At 37.3% G+C, this 19,193-nt stretch overlaps 2 protein-coding genes across 2 annotated transcripts; one reads left to right on the top strand and one right to left on the bottom strand.

Moving 5' to 3' along the window:
* Positions 1-360: 360 nt before the first annotated feature.
* LOC145910631 (arrestin domain-containing protein 3-like) lies at positions 361-4,312 on the bottom strand. Its single transcript, XM_082997820.1, has 9 exons — positions 4,152-4,312; positions 3,747-3,869; positions 3,470-3,550; positions 3,243-3,367; positions 2,851-2,993; positions 2,526-2,700; positions 1,298-1,363; positions 986-1,151; positions 361-496 (listed from the first exon to the last, which is right to left on the bottom strand). The coding sequence occupies exons 1-9, from the start codon at positions 4,258-4,260 to the stop codon at positions 369-371; spliced, it is 1,116 nt and encodes a 371-aa protein (XP_082853946.1). The 5' UTR covers positions 4,261-4,312; the 3' UTR covers positions 361-368.
* A 4,955-nt stretch (positions 4,313-9,267) lies between these two features.
* On the top strand, positions 9,268-18,308 carry LOC145910228 (uncharacterized). The gene is made up of 8 exons (XM_082997275.1): positions 9,268-9,454; positions 10,177-10,337; positions 11,793-11,847; positions 13,712-14,298; positions 15,021-15,056; positions 15,312-15,422; positions 16,160-16,311; positions 17,294-18,308. The coding sequence occupies exons 1-8, from the start codon at positions 9,334-9,336 to the stop codon at positions 17,364-17,366; spliced, it is 1,296 nt and encodes a 431-aa protein (XP_082853401.1). The 5' UTR covers positions 9,268-9,333; the 3' UTR covers positions 17,367-18,308.
* Positions 18,309-19,193: the final 885 nt, after the last annotated feature.

The raw sequence follows: 19,193 nt of genomic DNA, 5'->3' as shown, positions 1-19,193 counted from the left end.
AATCATTGTACTTGTATTAGTTAGTCATGTTGTTAAAATACACAGCAAATGTTGGTAGGAGAATATATACACAGAAATATGTAAGTGCCCCGAAGGGAAAAAATTATAAAGGCCTGCATAGAAATAACACAAAACACATTTGTCATGCAAAAACACTTTACTTTTGATTGAGGTTAGTGACAAAACTACTTAATAAACAAAAACACAAATCCACTTTTGAAACCATTCTACATTAGGCAACTGCATATAAAAAATAAAACATGAGGCAACTGCATATAATCAGCAACAAATGAGGGGACGCACTTGGTAAGGATTAAGCCATCACAGGTAAATTAGTAAATTGATTAAAATAATATTTTTGGTAGATGTTAGTTATATGTAAATGCAGGCTGACTCCAATCATAATAAGTGTATTGTGGTGCAAAAGATGCCTCAACATTTTCCTTATCTGCTGGAATGGTGACTGACGTTGCTGACATGTAAGTTGGTGGTGGCACTAAAATAAAGAGACCATTGTAACAAACGTAAAATTTGAGGAAGAAATTTATTGGGCCCAAAACACATAATTTGTCACAACTCAAACAATTACTCTGATGTTAGCTAACCATATAGCAGATAATGTACTGACAATTGAATGCAGTATCACTCACCGCTTCCTGTTGTGCATTATGATATGGACACATTATTTTGAGCATTATTGCATGGTATAAAATGTATTTGTAAACATTGTTTTCAAGAATATAAATACTCAATATTTTTACTCATTGAGCAGACGTTTTGATCACAATGAACACAGAAATAGCACTGTGGATGAATGAAGTTGTGTTCAAAACGTCAGCTCGATGAAAAGCATAATAACTTTGGCATTTATATTCAGATTAATAAATACTAAGTTTTTCGCACATTTGTTTTCAAGATTTTACACAAAAATAAAAAACGGTGAAAATTTTCTGGAAGTACTCATTAACATGCTCACAAACCATACCAGAATATTGAGTGGGTGGCGCATATTGGGTACTGCCTGGTGCTTGGGTTTGTATTTGTGTTTGGGCTTGTGCAGCTGCTACATCTTGATCCAAAGGAACAGTTCCCACTTCAAGTGGTGCTTTCACCTTCAGGTTAAAATGGCACTTGGGCGTCTTGCAGTTCAGCTGAATAACAAAAATAAAAATTTTAATAATAGTAATTGACTATCCACTTGCAAGCTCAATTTAAATTGCTTTTATCCTTAACCCTTTGTCATGCAGGTAATGTTGTTTACATTATACAGTCACACCTTTGTTTCTACTTCACATACCTCAACAAAATATTCCACGTCAATTATTTTGCAAAATTGTTGGTGTGATGGCACAACAGCAGGAAGCTGAAAAAATAGTAAAAATACCTTTAAAAAAAAGAAGATTGGGCCCAAGTAATGTTAAAAAAATTGCAGAATGTTGGGAATTTTTGTGGTTTTCCAACATTCAGAAACAACTCATGCCTAAAAACATAGAAACACAAGCTCCCATGTAATTGCAGGTGAAAAACCTCAGTCCCAAAAACTAAGCATCACATGATTAAACGTTGGATAGCATACAAGAGCAATCATGCACATCTGATCAGCAAAGTGGAACAAAGCAAAAATGGCACCGCTTGACTGGACAAAAATGCTATGTATGTGCCTTACAAAAATAAATCTGCATTCCTTGCTGTTGCAGGCCAATTTTATACGATAAAAGTTTGGGGGGGGGGGTGAAACAATTTACAAAAATAAATACCAATAAAGCATATTTATCTGCATAATTTACATGAAAACAATTTTTGTAGATCATTAAACATAAGTTTATTTACAAAAAGAATCTAACATTGTCATACTTGGGAAATGTTGCCTTTAATAATTGAATTTGAGTTTAGGCACTGTAAGTTAGCAAGTTTATTCAGTGTGATATGACAAATCTTTTAATTAATGACATGACAATCAACAACATGAGGTGTCAATCAGTAACTATGTGCAGCACTGCTCCTAACTGGTATGCATTTTTAAAAACAAATTTTAAAAGTTTGTGTTCGGCATACAAAATTTTTGATCAGTAGGACTATAACAGGAATAATCGATATGTTCCGATTTACAATATAAAAAGGTGTTGTAGACAATGTAGGACACAAGGTTTTCATGGATGTTCTACAAATTCTTGCTGTGTACTTTCCCATTCAGGTGCAATAATTTTTATTTTAACTTAAAAGAATATTAGGTCCCCCTGTAAGTCACAAGACCCAGCAATAGTTATTGGGAAACAAGTGGAACAGCAGCCAGGTGAATTTTTGCAGAGAGCCTTCAAAACGGAATATATGCTTCGCTAAAAACAACATACGTCATCAGTTATGAAACACCACTCTGAGCAAGTGGTAACAAAAATACTTGACATTATACATCAGACAACTTGTATCACCCCACAAGCATCCCAATGGACAAGGGTTACACACGCCTGCTTTTAGACATATTTTCCATAGCAAACTTCAGTATTACTTAATAATAATATGCTGACCTGTATGGTCTGGGGGTCTATTGTGACAGAAGATCGTTTGGCACATGGTTTTCCACCAGTAGCAGAACTAGCCAATGTATTTTCATGTGTTCTTGTTTTTGAACAACCACAGGCTTCAGCATGAAGTTGTGCCACTTGTACTATTTGCATTTTGCACTCTCGAAGATTTGAATTGCTGCAATGCAAGTCACAAACATTCACTAGCATACTCTCATTACTGCCCCTATTAGTTGCAAACCAACAAAATACAAAAGCGTTGTAAAACAAGTTTTTATCAGTGCTACAACACAAAGAATTACACAGTCAAGTAATATTTTATGCAAACCTCATGTTATCCACAGATCCGTTGACCGTAACAAACTGCCCTGGAACAAGCCCAGCCTTGTCTGCGTTTACCCTGCCCTCGATTAATCCACTTGCACAACAAAGACAACATAGATTTTTAGATCCCTCCATGGCTGATGGATGCTAAAACGTAAAGTAATTACATTTAACACGGAAAGAGGCTAAAATGTTCTGGCATGCTCCAGACATACACTATCAACCCCTACTGCAATCAGAAATTTAAGATTTGCTTGAAGCAGAAGGCATTTTTCTTCATGTGTACTCCACCATTATTCAAATATGACCCATGTCCACATGAGATAGTTTGTAAACATTATTTTTAAAGATACGGTTTCCTCAATGATAAATAGAATTCAATTGACAATTTGTTACCTTAGCATGGGAAATGTTATTGAGGTTTACGTCTTCAAGCACTGTAAAAAAGAGTTGGCTGCTTTTACTTGTCAATGACTCCTGGAGTTTGGCTTGCATTCTGTATCGAATATATCCATCCCGAACTAAAAAATAATTTGCCAATGTTTATAAAATAATAGTCTAAAAGTGCTTTGCAAAAAACAACAACCATAATATTCTCAATTAAAGCAGAAGTTTTCAGTTACCTTCAAATGACGAGGGAAGGTTTGAAGGAAGTTGAAACTGATAAGGATAAAGGTTACGACCAGAAGGTATTTGTTGTCCCGCTGAAAACCATTGATGTGTTTACATGCATATATCTATATGTACGTAGGATCATAGATACATATTATTTTTAGATTTTAAATTAAATATCTAGTCTGATATCTATACAAAATTTTGTTATTTAGTTAATTAAAAGTTAACTACAATATGGCACACATTTTGCAAAATAAAAGAAACAAAATTTCTGAGCAAATTTACTGGAATTCAAAAGGTCAACAGTTTCATCAAAATAGGACTCTTTTCCAGTATACGTGGTGCTACTTTGACCATGGTGTTCTGTCCACTGAACCTTAGCAGTACCCTTGAATGTAATTCTAATTGCTGAAAATGCAAAAGTTAATGGTTAGTGAAATGTTGATTAGAACAAGTTTTTGCAGTATTTACAACTAAAAGACTAAAACTGAGACTAAACACTCTTAGCACCACACCCCTTGTACAAAGCTCCCGTGAAACATGACAGAAAGATTTTTTTTGTTAACCAACATTCCTCTGGTTAGAAATATTGCTTGACACTTTATGTGCTGTCAAAGTGATGCCAAACATGAAGTAATTGCTTCAGATGTAACTACTTTGAGTGCAAGATCAACAGTTTAAAATACGTACATTTAAAATCCATTGATTCTGTGCATTCAACTACAACATTTCCACTGATGGTCTCTTTTGCTTTAAAAACAGTTCTTCCTCCATGGACTTCGATGTAAAAATTTACCATTTTATAGGTGGGCCACAAGACTGCTTCAGCCAAACTTGTCTGGCCGCAAGTATACAAATTCTACAATACAAAATAAACATCATGGTTTCGACTTCGAGTCAACAATGGGTCTGACGTAATACTGCAGGTATATTAAGATTGGCTAAGGCGCTAAAAATGCAATGGTTTAGTTAGGGAGTTATTTACTAAAATGCGTGTAGCGCAATCCTTTTGTGGGAAAACTTTTACGTCCAGGCAAAGCACAAATTGTCGAAGAATATAAGTACCAAGCACCAAACACTAAAATTTACGCTTAGTCGAAGAAAGACATGTGGAATTACCCACAGCCACAACTAGCACGCCTGGCAGAAACTTTTGGCTGTTGTGTGCGTTGTTCTTGTTATTTACTGCCGCGAATAGGTCTCGATCGTATGGAAACTGACAGCAGACGGGCACTCACTGATGCATGGGAGTCAATTTTACAGTCGAGTGCGTCCACATGCGTGTGCGGTTGCTGGGGCGAATTTAAGCAAGTTTCGGGCAGTTTTAGTGGGGTTTTGGGCGCTTTGAATCGGGTAGCTACTTGGTGCCGGGTGCTGTAGAAAATTGCTAAATCTTCATGCTATATTTACAGAAAAATGAATCGATTAAGGGCCCATTCGTTTGTAGTATCAACCACACATTCTAATTAAAATTGTTTGCTGGACTGGTGCATTTTTGGCTCCTGGTGCCATTTAAAACCTCCGCGGTTGGACATCATTTGGGGTGAAATTGCAATTGAATTTTCTGGGCGACCTCGTTTGCGCAAAATAACGTGTCAGGCACCTTAGCTAACGTCATGCCTCCATGAGGACTTCTAACCAGCAGTCACGTATGTTAAAGAAAATAATCTAACGTTTCGGACATGAAAAACACTTCTCAAAGTGAAATCGCTTGTGACGTAAACTTATTGAGATGCAGGCGTTATTACAACATTGTGACATCAACAAAAAATGAGATTGAGGCGTATGCCTTAAGTTAAAACTATAAAAACGGTTTCGCGTTTGACAAAACATGCTTAAAAGTAGTTTGGCATTCTCTTAAACAATCAGGCGCATAAAATCAAGAGAAAATTAAACGACATACCTTATTATTGTTCGAAATGCTTTCGATATTTGTCCTTGATGGAGCACAACGAGAAATGTCTGAAAAACTTGTTCGACACGGTTAAAATTTTTTTGTTCGTACAATCGTTAATTTTTAGACACAAGAAATTACCCATACTTTACAGTTAGTTGAATAAATTGAGCAGAATATCACTCAGAAGGCTTATTTTCGTGTTTAAGTATCACGTCGGGGTCACCAAATTTGCACTGCTGGCCGCTCTTGGAACGTAGTACAAAATATAACACTGCCGTATATCTGACTCCTGCTCTACTGTTTAAACATAGAATGCAGACCTTTAAGATTTACCCTCTAATTTAATTCATATAAACACAAACAAAACCACATCGACAACTTACAAACCACGCATAGAATCGGTTCCCAAACAATAGCTAGGCGACAATCAACCCAATTGTTTCGTGATCTGCTCTTTAACTCATAGTCTTTTCGTCTCTTTGTTCGGTCTCTCTTTGACTCTTGATCTTCTTTAGGAACCGGGCATGGTCTTCCTTCGTCTCTTAGTTTGGTCTCTCTTTGACTCTTGGTCTGCTATAGGAATATGTCATGGTGTCTGTTCGGTAACAGGAAAACTACTTAAAAAATGACGTTGGTGTTGACGTATGATGCTGGAAAAGGTGATGACAAGATTGTTGTCGAACGTCTTGATAAGGTAGACGGGGCGCTTGTAAGTTAGCATGAATGATGAATTGTAACATGTTGATGTCGGGACAAAGCAATTGCGTGTTAAACAATAGCATCATAATACTGGGAATTGTTCTCAATTATGACGTGATAAATGCATAGGTCACAAGATCTTCCAGGATGCTAAACAAGTCCTTGCTGTGTACTGTCTCATCCAAGAGCAATATTTTTTTATTACTCTGAAGAATATTAGGTCCTTATATAAGTCACAAGATCTAGCAACGGTCATTAGGAAACAAGCGGAATAGTCGCCAGGTGCATCATTGCACAGGGCCTTAAGAACAGGATTTAACTGCCACATTGGTCCTGCAGCTTTGTGCAGTTGTGTGAGGCTTTGTGCGACTTTGTGGAACGTTTCCAAGCCTACGTTGTTTTACACCACGCACGGATATCTCTTTTTATACCTAGTCAAACGTTCCGCGCCCCCAATTAATTTTCAAGTGATTTTAATTCCAGCATTGAAAATTTGTTTTTTAAATCCCGTTGGTTCGACCAATCGAAAAATATATGGGGAAATTTATTCAACAAGATCAACGTTAAATTCAAATAACTCCCCACGTTTTACATGCTTATAGGTAACTATGCTGCTGTGAAATGTTATGAAATCCCAAGCACCATTATAATCAGATGGTCATTATCGCGACTTTCCCCACAAATAAACAGACGCAAGAGTTTTGATCTCAGAGTACAGTCCGGCCGAATATTGACATGAGGTCTCTGTCTTTGATCGAGCATCACCGAGCAGCTAACGACCCAGGATCCAAAGGCCGAGTCTCTAGAATGAACACCGGAACCGTTTCCACACGCTTATCTCACTGGGTTTAGAATTATCAGGGAATCGGCATCAAATCTCAAATAAGGAAAAATAACAGATGGATATTTTCTATTTCATTTGATCAGCTACCGCAAACACGATGGCGTACACCCCGCAGTTTCCAAAATCAGGGAATTCCAGACCTATTTGAAATTGGTCTAATTTAGTAAATTTAAAATGGAAAATTTGTCGTCCGAAATATACATGGACTGCAGGCTATCATAAACAGAACTCTGTGACTGTTAAATGAAAAAAAGTTTGAAACTGCATATCCATTGCAATTGAGTACGCCAACGTGCTTTGATACCGTCGATCCCTGGTAATTGGTCAACTTATACACTGATTGCCGCATCTACATGTTTGCCACAAAACCAAAATTTTTTTGCCACAAGTACTGCGTAATCTGAAGTTAGTATGCTATTCGTGGCGTCTTCCATGTTCAAATTTATGAGAAGGTATAATCATCATAATCATACTCGAATATGTATTTTTTATAATTTTCTTTTCATTGGAAAGTTGAACTGTTAGGTGTAAAAAATCCAAGTCGCCACCCTCGTAAGATGATCAAGTTACCCGTGTCCAAACTTTCGTTAACTAACGTTTTGTCAACTAGTTTCCCTCTGGTAATTAGTATTCGGATTGACGTATGGCATTAACTTTTTTTGTAACTTTTAATACGTTCTGGTCCCAACTTTTGCACAGTGCCGGTGTGTTTTGTAAGTTATATCGTATGCCCAACGGTGGCGCCATAGATCCAACCTGATACAGGTATAATATATGTAAATTCGTACGTTAAACCGCCTTTGTTTTACGGCATAAGGATGCAGTCTATACTACGTACGTACTTGATAAAAAGTGGATGCCATGATGGAACAGAAGACAGACGCTTGCATTTATCCGTGAACGGCTTAGTGTTTGCTAGAAGAGCTTTTGAATTGATCTAACATAATACCTGGCAGCGTCAGCAACAAGTTGTCTTGGAGTTTCATTGATTAGTGCTAACACATTTCACTTACAGTGACTGATTTAAAGTGGGCAAAAGCAAGTGTTTTGTTCTTAGAAACAGTGTAGCTTGGTAATTATAAGATCGTTGCAGTTTTGTGTTCTTGAATGTGATAACGTGTAGTATAAGATTACTATCCTCTCCCAGCTATGGTCCATCCCTACATACTAGTTTTTTTTCAGTCGTCAAAACGTCAAACGCATGTGACTTTGCCATTTTTAACGGATTGGCTTTTTTATACTTGTAAGTTCTTAATCCAGTCAGAAGTATTTGTTGCACGGTATTGTGGCAACAACAATTGCGAATAATATTCATTTTCCGGATCATGTTTTTAACTAAGAGCCGCCAGAAGCGATGTACACGTCACCATGGCTTATAACTTTTGCGTTGTATTTCTTAAACATGCCGAAAAAAACTGCTCTCGCAAGAGTGACTGCAGGTGTTCCTTTTCTTCAACGCACTGAAGCCAGTGGTAATACGATAAAACTTTCAACGTAGCTTAAAATTTTTCACAGTTGGCCCCGCGCTGTCTGTTTGTAAGCAGGTGATTCGTTGTTCTATTCTATTTGATTCGATGAGATTCGATGCTCTGTAAAGGACAGCCGCTTACGTTTCAAAGCGTGACATAACAAGGTGCATCGGAGGAAAGACTAGGATAATCAAATAACTGGAGAAGGGCATAAAAGGCTGGGCTTTGCTACTAACAATTATCACTTAGCACAGAGGTGAACAACACATGGAATGCGTGCAAACATTAGCACGTCATCAGTTGGAAAATGGCATGTGGCACGCGAAACTAGTCATGATATGTTTGGCGTGTATTTTATTACTGGAATTTGTAATTACTTCGTATCCTTTTCAAGATCATTGTTTTGCGAATTTTCCAAGCCCAAAACTAAAAAAGGGAGATTTGAAACTGAAAATGTTTTGCTTTTTGTGAAGGAGATATTTTTCTTTGATTATACGATTTCTATGAGTGGTGGATAATTTTTTTGTTTTGTTAAGGGCACAAGCAAACATGGTGCAAGTTATGCAATGAATATAATTGTAAACCACTGATCTCTATTTCCAAAAGAGGATATTTTTCATTTACTTTACTTTACGTTACATGAAGATATATATACTATTTAATTATTATCGTTGCAATCGTAAGTAGCTTCTGGTTAGAAACAGAAGATTTTGCCAGCCTAGCCTATGTTTTGTTGTGTGTCAACCCTGTTGCTGTGCCTGTCATCCTGTCTAGTATGTATTGTACACATAACATACACATGCATAAATGGTGTACATAATAGATAATATAAATACAATAAAGTTATTTCAAGGCTATTTATTCATCGTTGATTGTTTTATTCACACCTTAAAGCCAGGTTGCATTGATCATTAAAGTCTGAACCGGTATTATCAAACAAACATGGTTTAATCTCAAGTTAACATGGAAGAATTCAGCAACTATCAACTCAATGATGACTTTGAGAAGTATGAGATGTCTCTTACCATGAAATATTTAATTGAAAACCCTGCCTTGCTTCAGCCTCCAGAATCAGAAAGAAAAGGTACCCAATTAAAATTGTCATTTTTTTATTTTAATATATTGAAGATATCTATACAATTATTAAATAACATTTCCATTGAAACAAATCAAGTAAGAGGCACCTTAATATAGAGAATGTATATACATATTGTCCATTAGACACACATATATAAAGTAAAATCTCTTTGTTTTTTTTATATGTTTCAATCGGTACCATCTGACAAGTTAAATAAATTTCTATAACCAGATTGGAAAGAATGACGTGTTTTTTTGCAATTTTAATGACAATCCGCACAAAAACAATTAGCTAATTGATTAACATACGAAAACATCAGTTTGTCCATGCAAAATCCGTGCAATCAACGTCCGACGAAAAAAATCCTCCATGTAAATAAAAACTTTACAATCTGGGTGTTGCAATGGGCATTTTCAAAAGCTGTGTCTTTGAAATAAGCTTATTTTTTTAAAACAAGCTGAATTCTGATTGATGTGTTAAGATTTTTATTTTAACATGCTTCTTTGTCAAATGCGAGTTTATATATTTTTATGATGCACTGGTTGGTAATTTTCAGTTCACATTTCACATCGACATGCAAGCAAATTGTCTCTCAAAAAGGTCATCATCCGGACAAAATTAATGATAGCCTTCAAAATTAAATAAAACATTCTGTTACATCATCAAATAGCAGTATTGCCATCTACTAATGTAGATACAAAATGAACATTATTTGGACTTTATTGCAGATAAATGTAAAGATGATAAATTCCAAGATTTCTGTCAGCCTTTTGAACAGCCATCAGCCTACCTCGGTCCTCAGATTTGGGATGATTTGTTGCAGTCTGACGATTTGAAGTTGGAACCAGTGTGCATGGATGACTTGTTGGACGGGAGTACTGAAGATGAGGTTAAGCCTTATTTGTTGATGTTTATGCTGTAAATCCTACATAAGGCCACTGCCATATTTAAATCTGATGCAATATTGCATGTTTAATTGGTATATATATATATACATATATATATATATACAGTGGCGGATCTAGAAAAAAAATGTGGGGGGTGTCCGAGTTTGGTCAAGTCAGTTTCGCGTTTGGCTTAGGCTAAAATAGGCCAATAAACGCGATTGGTTTAGGCTAAAATAGGTATCGGGCGGTTACGAACAACAACCCTTAGCGCCTGGCTATTTTCGTCTTCGTTGCGTAAAACTGGATTCAGGACAATATACGAATCGCAGGAAGCTGTCGCGAGCGAAGCTTATCTCAAGAATGTCTGATTGGAAATGACATAAAGTTTATCTCTTTGTTTCTGTAATAGTATTGTTTTGTGACAATGGGGAATTCTTCGTCTGTAGATTATTACGTCACATTTTTTTAGTCTGGAAAACGCAATAAAATGCTACAGCACTTGCCGCAAAATAATTCAGTTTGTCCAGTAAAGTTTAATCGAAACTGAAACAATATAGCAACATGCATCAGTCAAAGCTGTTCAAGTATTTCTCCGGTGAACGCGGCGGGCACGACTGGGAAACAAAGAAATTGCGGAGACGAACACTGGCCCAAAGTGTTCGCTCCTGCGTTGCGTAATGCTAACCGCAGTTTTACATCCCCAAAACAATACAGCACAATGCTGAGGGGGGTGTTCTGACACCCAAACACCCCCCCTAGATCTGCCACTGTATATATATATATTACCTGTAACAAAAGCAAGTTCTTGTAATTTAATTTAACTAATCACCTGCTTTGTTTCCCCATTGTAACACAAACACCAATTATCGTAACTGATAGTATGAAAATAATAAGTAGAAATGAGTTATTGTTGTGCCACTTGTTACCATGCGCTTGTTGGCACAGAACATAATTATGAAAATCATTGTCTTTTTTGACAAAAAGTATATACATACATTAAAAAAGTAATACCAGTTCCATAGATTTCTTTTACTTTGGAGGAATGGCTTGAATATATTTGGAACCAAAAACGGTTTAATATGAAGTGTATTTATGTAGTTAAGACAAATAAATCCTGTTTTGTATATGATGGCCTGTTAACCTTTTTTTGGTGCCTAATTTGGTGAAGTAATGTAGCATATTGTGAAACCACCATTTAAAGAACTTGTAAAAACAAGTCTACTCTCTACACAGAGAAAAAACCCATATTCCACCCTGTCAGACATTTGCATGTAATTTTTTCTACATAGAATTCTCAAATCAAACCTCCACGGAACCTAGATGGCAACCATTAACACCTTTAGCATAAAATCAGTCAGTTTTTTATTTAAATACATTCCATGAAAAACACCGATGACACTGTTCTGAGTTTTAGCTGCAAAAAATAATGTAGTTACACAGGGCTTGTTTTGTTTCAGTTCTCCGACTTTTTGTTTCCGAAGAATAACAGCCCAGCTAGTTTAAACTCTGCAGGTTGGTGCATCATTTCTAATCTACTATTTAAGATATATGTAAGGTATACTACAAAGATGTAGTTAGTCATACTTCATTGCTTTATCATTTTAAGAAGTAACAAACATTGCTTTTTGTGTAGAGTTTAACAATGTTTTAAGTGTTTCGTAATGATTTAAAAACAATTAATGATATATATAGTCGTCTATCTTCTATAGAATAGTCTTGTAAAAAAGCATATTGTGTTTACTGGTTTCTAAAAAATAGCGATTTACATTTCACTTCCATTTGATTTTGCAACCCATTCCACAAAAAGGTTGGACGTAGGATAAATGATTAGGATGTGTGCCTTGGTTTCGTGTAATCCAGTTTTATCTCTGTTTGTGTTGCTCTCCTGTCTACGCCTGAGGCATGGTCGTGCGCAGCTCACGCTGTACAGTGCTTTTACTGCATCACGCCCATAAAAATACCCGTCTGGTGTTGGTCATGCAACAACGTCATTAAAATTGTGTTCCGGGCCTTTCGAACAGAACAACTGCACAAAATTATTTCGCTAGGTTCTAGGGATGTGTTGTTATCATATGTTAACAACCTTTGCGCTGCACGTATATGAGATTCTACGAAGCACATACACTGCCGAGTTTAGCGCAAAAATAACGATGTTACAGTTTTTGAATTTTTTGGCGTATTTCCTCCCCCTGACAGATAGTTCAAACTTCGCTATTGTTGTAAATGGTATATCATGCGCTGATCATGCGTTTTTTCGGACGAATGACATCTCCAGAACACTGATTGTCACTCGGCAACACGTTATTGATTGACCCAAGCCACCAGGTCATGTGATGTACGTTGCAGTTTAATCCACGACGATTGGTGGACGTTGGTGTTGTTGAATGATGGTTTTAAAAATTATTAAACAACAACAAGTTTTTTGACTTTGGATATCAAATAAGGAAATAAATGAAAGAATAGTTCAATCGCACATGAAGCTAAATATTTTGAAAATAAATAAATGAAATATGGCGCAGTTGTGGCAGAGTGTGAAAACCTAAAAAAATAATTTATCTTAATCTAAATTTAAGATCGAACCAAACTCTTTAGCTGTTGTATTGAACGTTTATTCGACCCGTAATGTCCAATCCTCACTTTCATTTGCTTTTTGTTAAAACATTTGGTACCCTTGATCTAAGCTCTGAAGTGTAGATACTCGGTACAGAGTCAAAATTTAAGGCCGAACCAAACTCCATAAACCTCGGCACGCTTTTGCATCTATCCGCCCCTGCGTTGTTCGTGCAAGCAAGGGGTATATCTTAGCGCTAAAAAATACTAAAAGTCAAAGCACTGTCTTAAAATCGATTTTTGAAATCTAGCGCATCCTTCTTACTTATCTGATATCGCAAAATGTGCATAGTTCGCCACCATGTCCTGTTCTTGTCTTGTGCATGAATATCAGCCCAAGATGAGTCAGCACTAGGACGTCAATGCCAGTATTTGTTTAAACATACTTTCACTGTGTGTTTATTTCTTGTTGTAGTATATGATCTGTTTTAAAATGATGGTTTAATGACGACAAAAATGTGCTGAAAGGGAGACAAATTCAAGTTTAGGTTCTGGTATAGCAAAACATATATTCAATCGGTTGTTCATGTAGCACAAATTGTTGTTTTTTTGCCATGGAAAATTATTTGATTGTTTGAAATTAGGTAATACTTTATTTGATAATTTTTCAAATAATCAAATATTTGTTTGTTTGATAACAGCCCCAGTGGACGTTCGGGACCGCTACGTAACACGCGACACAAACTTCTGAATACGTTTTAGCATAGGATAAATATATTAAAAACTCGTCGACTTCTTCCATAGCCTTTTGTCTCGCGTTTGACAGATTCAAATGGGGTCGCCTCTCCCAACAGTCTGTCGGATTACCGCGATATGCCGCCTCTTGGATCCGAATACAGTCCCGATGCAACGCAGATACCCAGTCCCACTAAGTTTCTTAATCTTCCCGTCAACAAAACGCCATCTTTCAAATCCATGCCAAATGGTTTCAATGACGACTCGTCGGCGGTGGTTCTGCCGGGTAAAAACGAGCAGCCACAAACCTTCAGTCAGCTACATGGTCAAGGAGCGCGACAACAAGAAGTGTGCAACATACAGGCCGCTATGCTGGCCGATATTGCGTGCAACCAGGTTTCCTCCCCTTTCCCCGGGAATTCCCCCACCAGTCTACCGATGCAGTCACATCAACAACAACAACAACAGCAGCAGCTGACAGATCAATCTGTCCCTCTGACCAATCAGCAGTTTAATTACATTGTTAGTAATAGGTCATCGGCGACCGGCACCCCGGGTCCATTGGAGAAGAACAATGTGACCTCGGACCTGGCGCCGATCAACGTTCGCATTCCATCTCCAGTGAAAGTTGATTTTGTGCCAAACTTGGCTGATGTACTCATTTCAACGCCCGAAGACGTAAGTACTGTGGATGAAATGAAACGGGAAAATTTTGCGTAATGTTATGGCTTGTGAAAGTTAGCAACCTGACCTCACAAACAAAAATTCATCCTTTTTATATTCCACCTACTAGCGGCAACGCAAAGTTATAAATCACGAGTAAAAATACATTGTTGGCCAATAAAACATATACAACTTTTGCAATCCCCATGCATTAACAACTCGCCTTTACTTGTTTTTTTCTGCAAAAAATCGTAGTTTTTTGTCCACACTTTTAAGAACCAAATCCACAGGTCACCAAAACATAACTGGATGAGAATCCGACTCGCTGCATATAGTGACAAAAACACTACGTTGATTTTAATTTATAAAATATATGTCAATTTATTGTTACTGCTTGTGGTTTCATATGATAAAAACTTTTAAAAACGATCAATCATCAAGAACAGTATATTGTCTTATCAGTGAGACGAAACATGTCTAACTATCAAAGATATACATCAAGTATTTCCAGTCAAATGTTGCTAGTCCTTTCTTAAGTAACCGCTGTTTCGTTGCTACAATTTAGGTAACAGTAAGTTTGATGATTTCAAGCATTTTGCTGTTGTATTGAACGTTTAACCCGTGATGGTCAGACCTCGCATGTGTTTACTTGTTGTTAAAACATTTTGGTACTCTTGATCTAAGTTCTGAAGTGCATGAGATACTTGGTGCAAAGTCAAATTACATGTTTTCCGCAGGTAGGACATGAAAACAATGACAATACCTGTATTCTGGTAGGTGACTTCAGTACATATAGCTGTAAAACAGTGTATGTAGTATTCCCATTTCACTTTTATGCGGTTTAAACAAAAACCGCAATTAGATTTTTTTTTCGTAAAAAGTTATTTTCCCAAAACAAATACTAAACGACTTCGGAACCGAAATGTTTCGCCGTCAAGTTGCCTTTCGTGGTTTTCTTGATTGGCTTTTTTGTTTCAGGTTAAGGTGTGGTTCAACTGCTCGCAATTTTGTCGTTCTTGTCGTTACAGAATTCTGGTGAGACTTTTGACCCCACCACTCGCCGGTTTACTGCGGAAGAGTTGAAGCCGCAACCAATTGTTAGAAAATCTCGCAAAGTTTTCGTGTCACCGGAGGGAAAGGTACTCGGCGTATGCTATAAGACAAAACCGCTTCATTTTTTAAGCAAAAACGTAATAGCCTTGGCTTCCGCAAATTTGTAAACACACAACGGTGTCGTATTTCATCACCTGAATTTCAATTTCAAAGTTGCTTCGATTTTTTGGATGTGACATAAGTCGAGGCGCGTGTCGGTAATATATGTATGTATATTTATCCACAAATATGAAAAAAAAACGTGCTTGTTGAATACCTGTACGAAAAAAAGAAAACATTGTCGACCAACCTATTATGTCGTGCGATTGCTTTGTTTGCGTTCACTGGTTACGTAACGCTTCAAATAACTGGAGGGAGAAATCCCGGTTTATGTAATCCAACTTGTCACATTTTTTTGAGCCCAAATACAATTATCATATTTTGCAACATAGCGTAACTTTAAAAATCCTTTCAGCATATTTGTACACTAAAATGTCGGACATTGCAAAAAATTATTTTGATGTGTGCGGTAGTTCTAGGGGATAGCATTCACACACAGCTGTTCAAAACACGGTTTAATTGCGGTGATGTGACTGCTTCTATACAAAAGGATTTCATCCAAGTCGATGTTCATGGCATGTGAAAAGAATTTGACGTCATTAGGTTTACAGGCTTCGCGGCTTAGGCTGTCTAGCTGGATCAACCACTTCTTCCTGAAGCGAAATCTGGAAATTTCGTCATTCGACAAAATCACAATCCTAACTTACTTTTCTTTGTTTCGTAGGATGACAAATACTGGAATCGCCGAAACAAGAACAACGCGGCGGCCAAAAGGTCGCGCGAAGCAAGGCGCATCAAGGAAAATCAGATTTCAATGAGAGCGAGCTATCTCGAACAAGAAAACGTGTCCCTGAAAACTGAAATAACTCAACTAAGGTCAGCAACACTAAAAATGTATTTTGGCAAATGCTTTATAATGTATTTTGCACGAACTCTTTCTTTTTTCTTTAATTTTAGAGGTTCTGTCGTACGCATTTTAATGCTTTAAATTTGTGAACATGGCCGTAAATATCGGACCCTTAGGAATTACATTGCCGTAAATGTGAGTAAACACGGATGAGGTTGCAGTGTATAATTGATTTTAGTCGAAAATCACAGTCAAACAGAAAAAATGTTGAAGCCCTTAAAAAAATTTCTAACATTGCCAATGCCAACCATACGACGGACAACTTCACTAAATTTTTGATATGTGAGGGTTTGTGGCAGTGCGAGGTGATGTTATTTTGCGTCTACACATCCAGTTCTGTACCCGGACGTTTTGCGCTCCACATTCAATCAAAACACGTTACCTTGTGGTCGAAATTTACCAAAACACTTTCTTGGCGACAAACAAGAATCCACAGGAATGAATTGCGCCAATAAAAATGAGAGAATTTAACTCAATTATTTTAATGTTGTTTTGTTGAGAAATGATCGGACGTTCATTGGTTAAAACGAATTGTTCGACGGGTCATGTGGACTTTTGGAAAACCGAAAACAATACGAGAGTTTTCCAAGAAAAATCCGAAAACTCAACCCTGAAACAAGATCTGACTCGTATATCCCCATCCGCTTAAAACGTTTAAAACAAATTCAGGACTTTGTTTCGTCGTATTCTACGGGCCGCCGCTCGTTCGGAACTCGGGAAGTGGAAACTCTTAGCACTGACGGTGGTGCACTATAACCCAAAAACCGCGGTTCCGTGACTTAACAATCTATGAAAATCGACACCCCTTGTGTTTGCCAACCCGGGCGTTTCTTCAATAGTTTGTTGACTTGGTAATTGGCATACGATAGGTATCGTAAACAACCTGCATATAACGCATGGAGATAAACCACCTCGGTTTAAACTAATCCTTTCCTATAACCTTTTCAACAGGTCGGAACTGGAGCGAATAATCGGCGTGGTCAAAGCATACGAGAAGCGCTGTGGTGTGCTGTTGGACAAGTAACCCTTAATATCCTCGCCGTAATTGTCTCGACTCCACCGCCCAAAGTCATCCACTCCCCCAACGTTGTAAATATAACCTTGCCTTGAAACTGCTCTAGATAATTTTCCCCGTAATATTGCCGGATGCCAAACGTCCATTATAGATCGCAGGGATAATAGCGGTGTTATGGGCAGTTATTTAATCGTGTTCAGCCACGGTGACAAACTTGTGTTACTGTTCCTTTCATCGTAAGGGCCCGTTTAAATGTTACCTTCAGCTTAATATGTTGGACATGGAACCATATAGAAGCCGTTTACAACCCCTATGTTGGCAACTTGCATATCAACAATGTAGACCGGTTTGTTGCAACGTCCGATGTTCACCCGACACCACAACGACTTTGCCGAGGTTATCAAGCGGATTTGAATTTTTTTGATACAGCCCCCATACGTTGTGTGTTATTCTTCTCGGAGGGGAGCACGTAATTGTGACCACGTAATTTAAGCCGCCCTTTCCCAGTTTTTCTCCGAAAAAACAAAACAAGTTTCGTTATTCTACTGTTACTTTGTGAAATATTTTCTTCTTTTGAGCATTTCCCAGAAACTTGTCAACCGTGACGCTTCATATTACGCTTTCCCGGTCATATTTCCGAGCACTCAGTTCTTCCGTTACCCGCTCATAGTGCACGGTGTTCTTGTACAAAACATTTTTTCGCCTCACTGCGACTGTTCCAAGGCACATGTACATGAAACATTGCTTTTGTTGTTGTTTATTCCGCCCTAAAAATCGAAGCAATCACAAACTTCACACGTTTTTGACGAAGTCTTTTCAACAAAACAACCTAATTATTTTAACAAAAAAGGACGGTTCCCCCATGTGTAAATATGCCACTCAGTTGGTCGTACATTAAACGTTGCAATGTGAAAAATGTGATTATTTTCAAAATAAATTGGAACAAATGTGTGTGGTGTGTGATGTGTGAGATGAACCACCGTGGAGCGCATTGTGGCCAAACGACTGCTGGGTGTCCAATAGTGCTAGGTTTGAAACTCTTAATGATTATTATGGCTCTTTTCCCCATACAATAAGACCAGTTGTTCGAAATTTCATCTTAAAAACAGCATAACTAAATAAAACGTTTGGTCATGAGTTCTGCTTGAAGTTCACGTTGCCGAGCGGAAAATTGTTTAAAGTACAACAAAAAATTAGATTTTAAATGCAATATCGTAAAATGCTTGTCTACGTCTACATACTACAGAATATTTAATGCAATTGCACATGGGATTTTTTTCCTGTTTTCGTTTTTAACTTCTGTTGCACAACTTCGTCCTATGTAAGTACTTTTTTGATTTGTTTCCGAATTAAAACCTACCAGATGTGATTGTATCGGACCACAAGCCGTTTTATTTTTCGTTGTTATTGTGTTAATCTGCTTTTGCTAACAGTTTCGCCTCATGTAAATATTTTTTTGTCTAAGAAATACACAAAAAATATAACAAGCTTTGAACTGTTACATAAATTGTTTCCGCCAAAATACTGCAAACCTTGGCGATTGTCATTTGCCTTGGGTAAATAATGAAACCACATGTCCATCTGAAAAGCGTTTTTGTCGACATTGCACTTAAATGCAAATAGCGTAAAACGACTACCTGTGATTGGATTTTTGGCTTGCTCTTGAAATAACGGATCAATGGAAATTCAATATTAATGATTGGGAAAACACAGGCCTACAATTGGTTACCAATCAGAGGGGCGTGTCTGGTGTATAGAGGGTGGAAAAGTTCAAAGCTGAAGGTAACTAATGTGATTGAAATAACAGATTCGGAAAGTCACTTTGATTTATCGTGA

Source organism: Ascidia mentula, chromosome 8, assembly GCF_947561715.1.
Source record: "Ascidia mentula chromosome 8, kaAscMent1.1, whole genome shotgun sequence".
In the NCBI taxonomy this organism is placed as follows: domain Eukaryota; kingdom Metazoa; phylum Chordata; class Ascidiacea; order Phlebobranchia; family Ascidiidae; genus Ascidia; species Ascidia mentula.
Note: the sequence above shows the minus strand (reverse complement) of the source record. Positions and strands in the feature narration are given on the sequence as shown.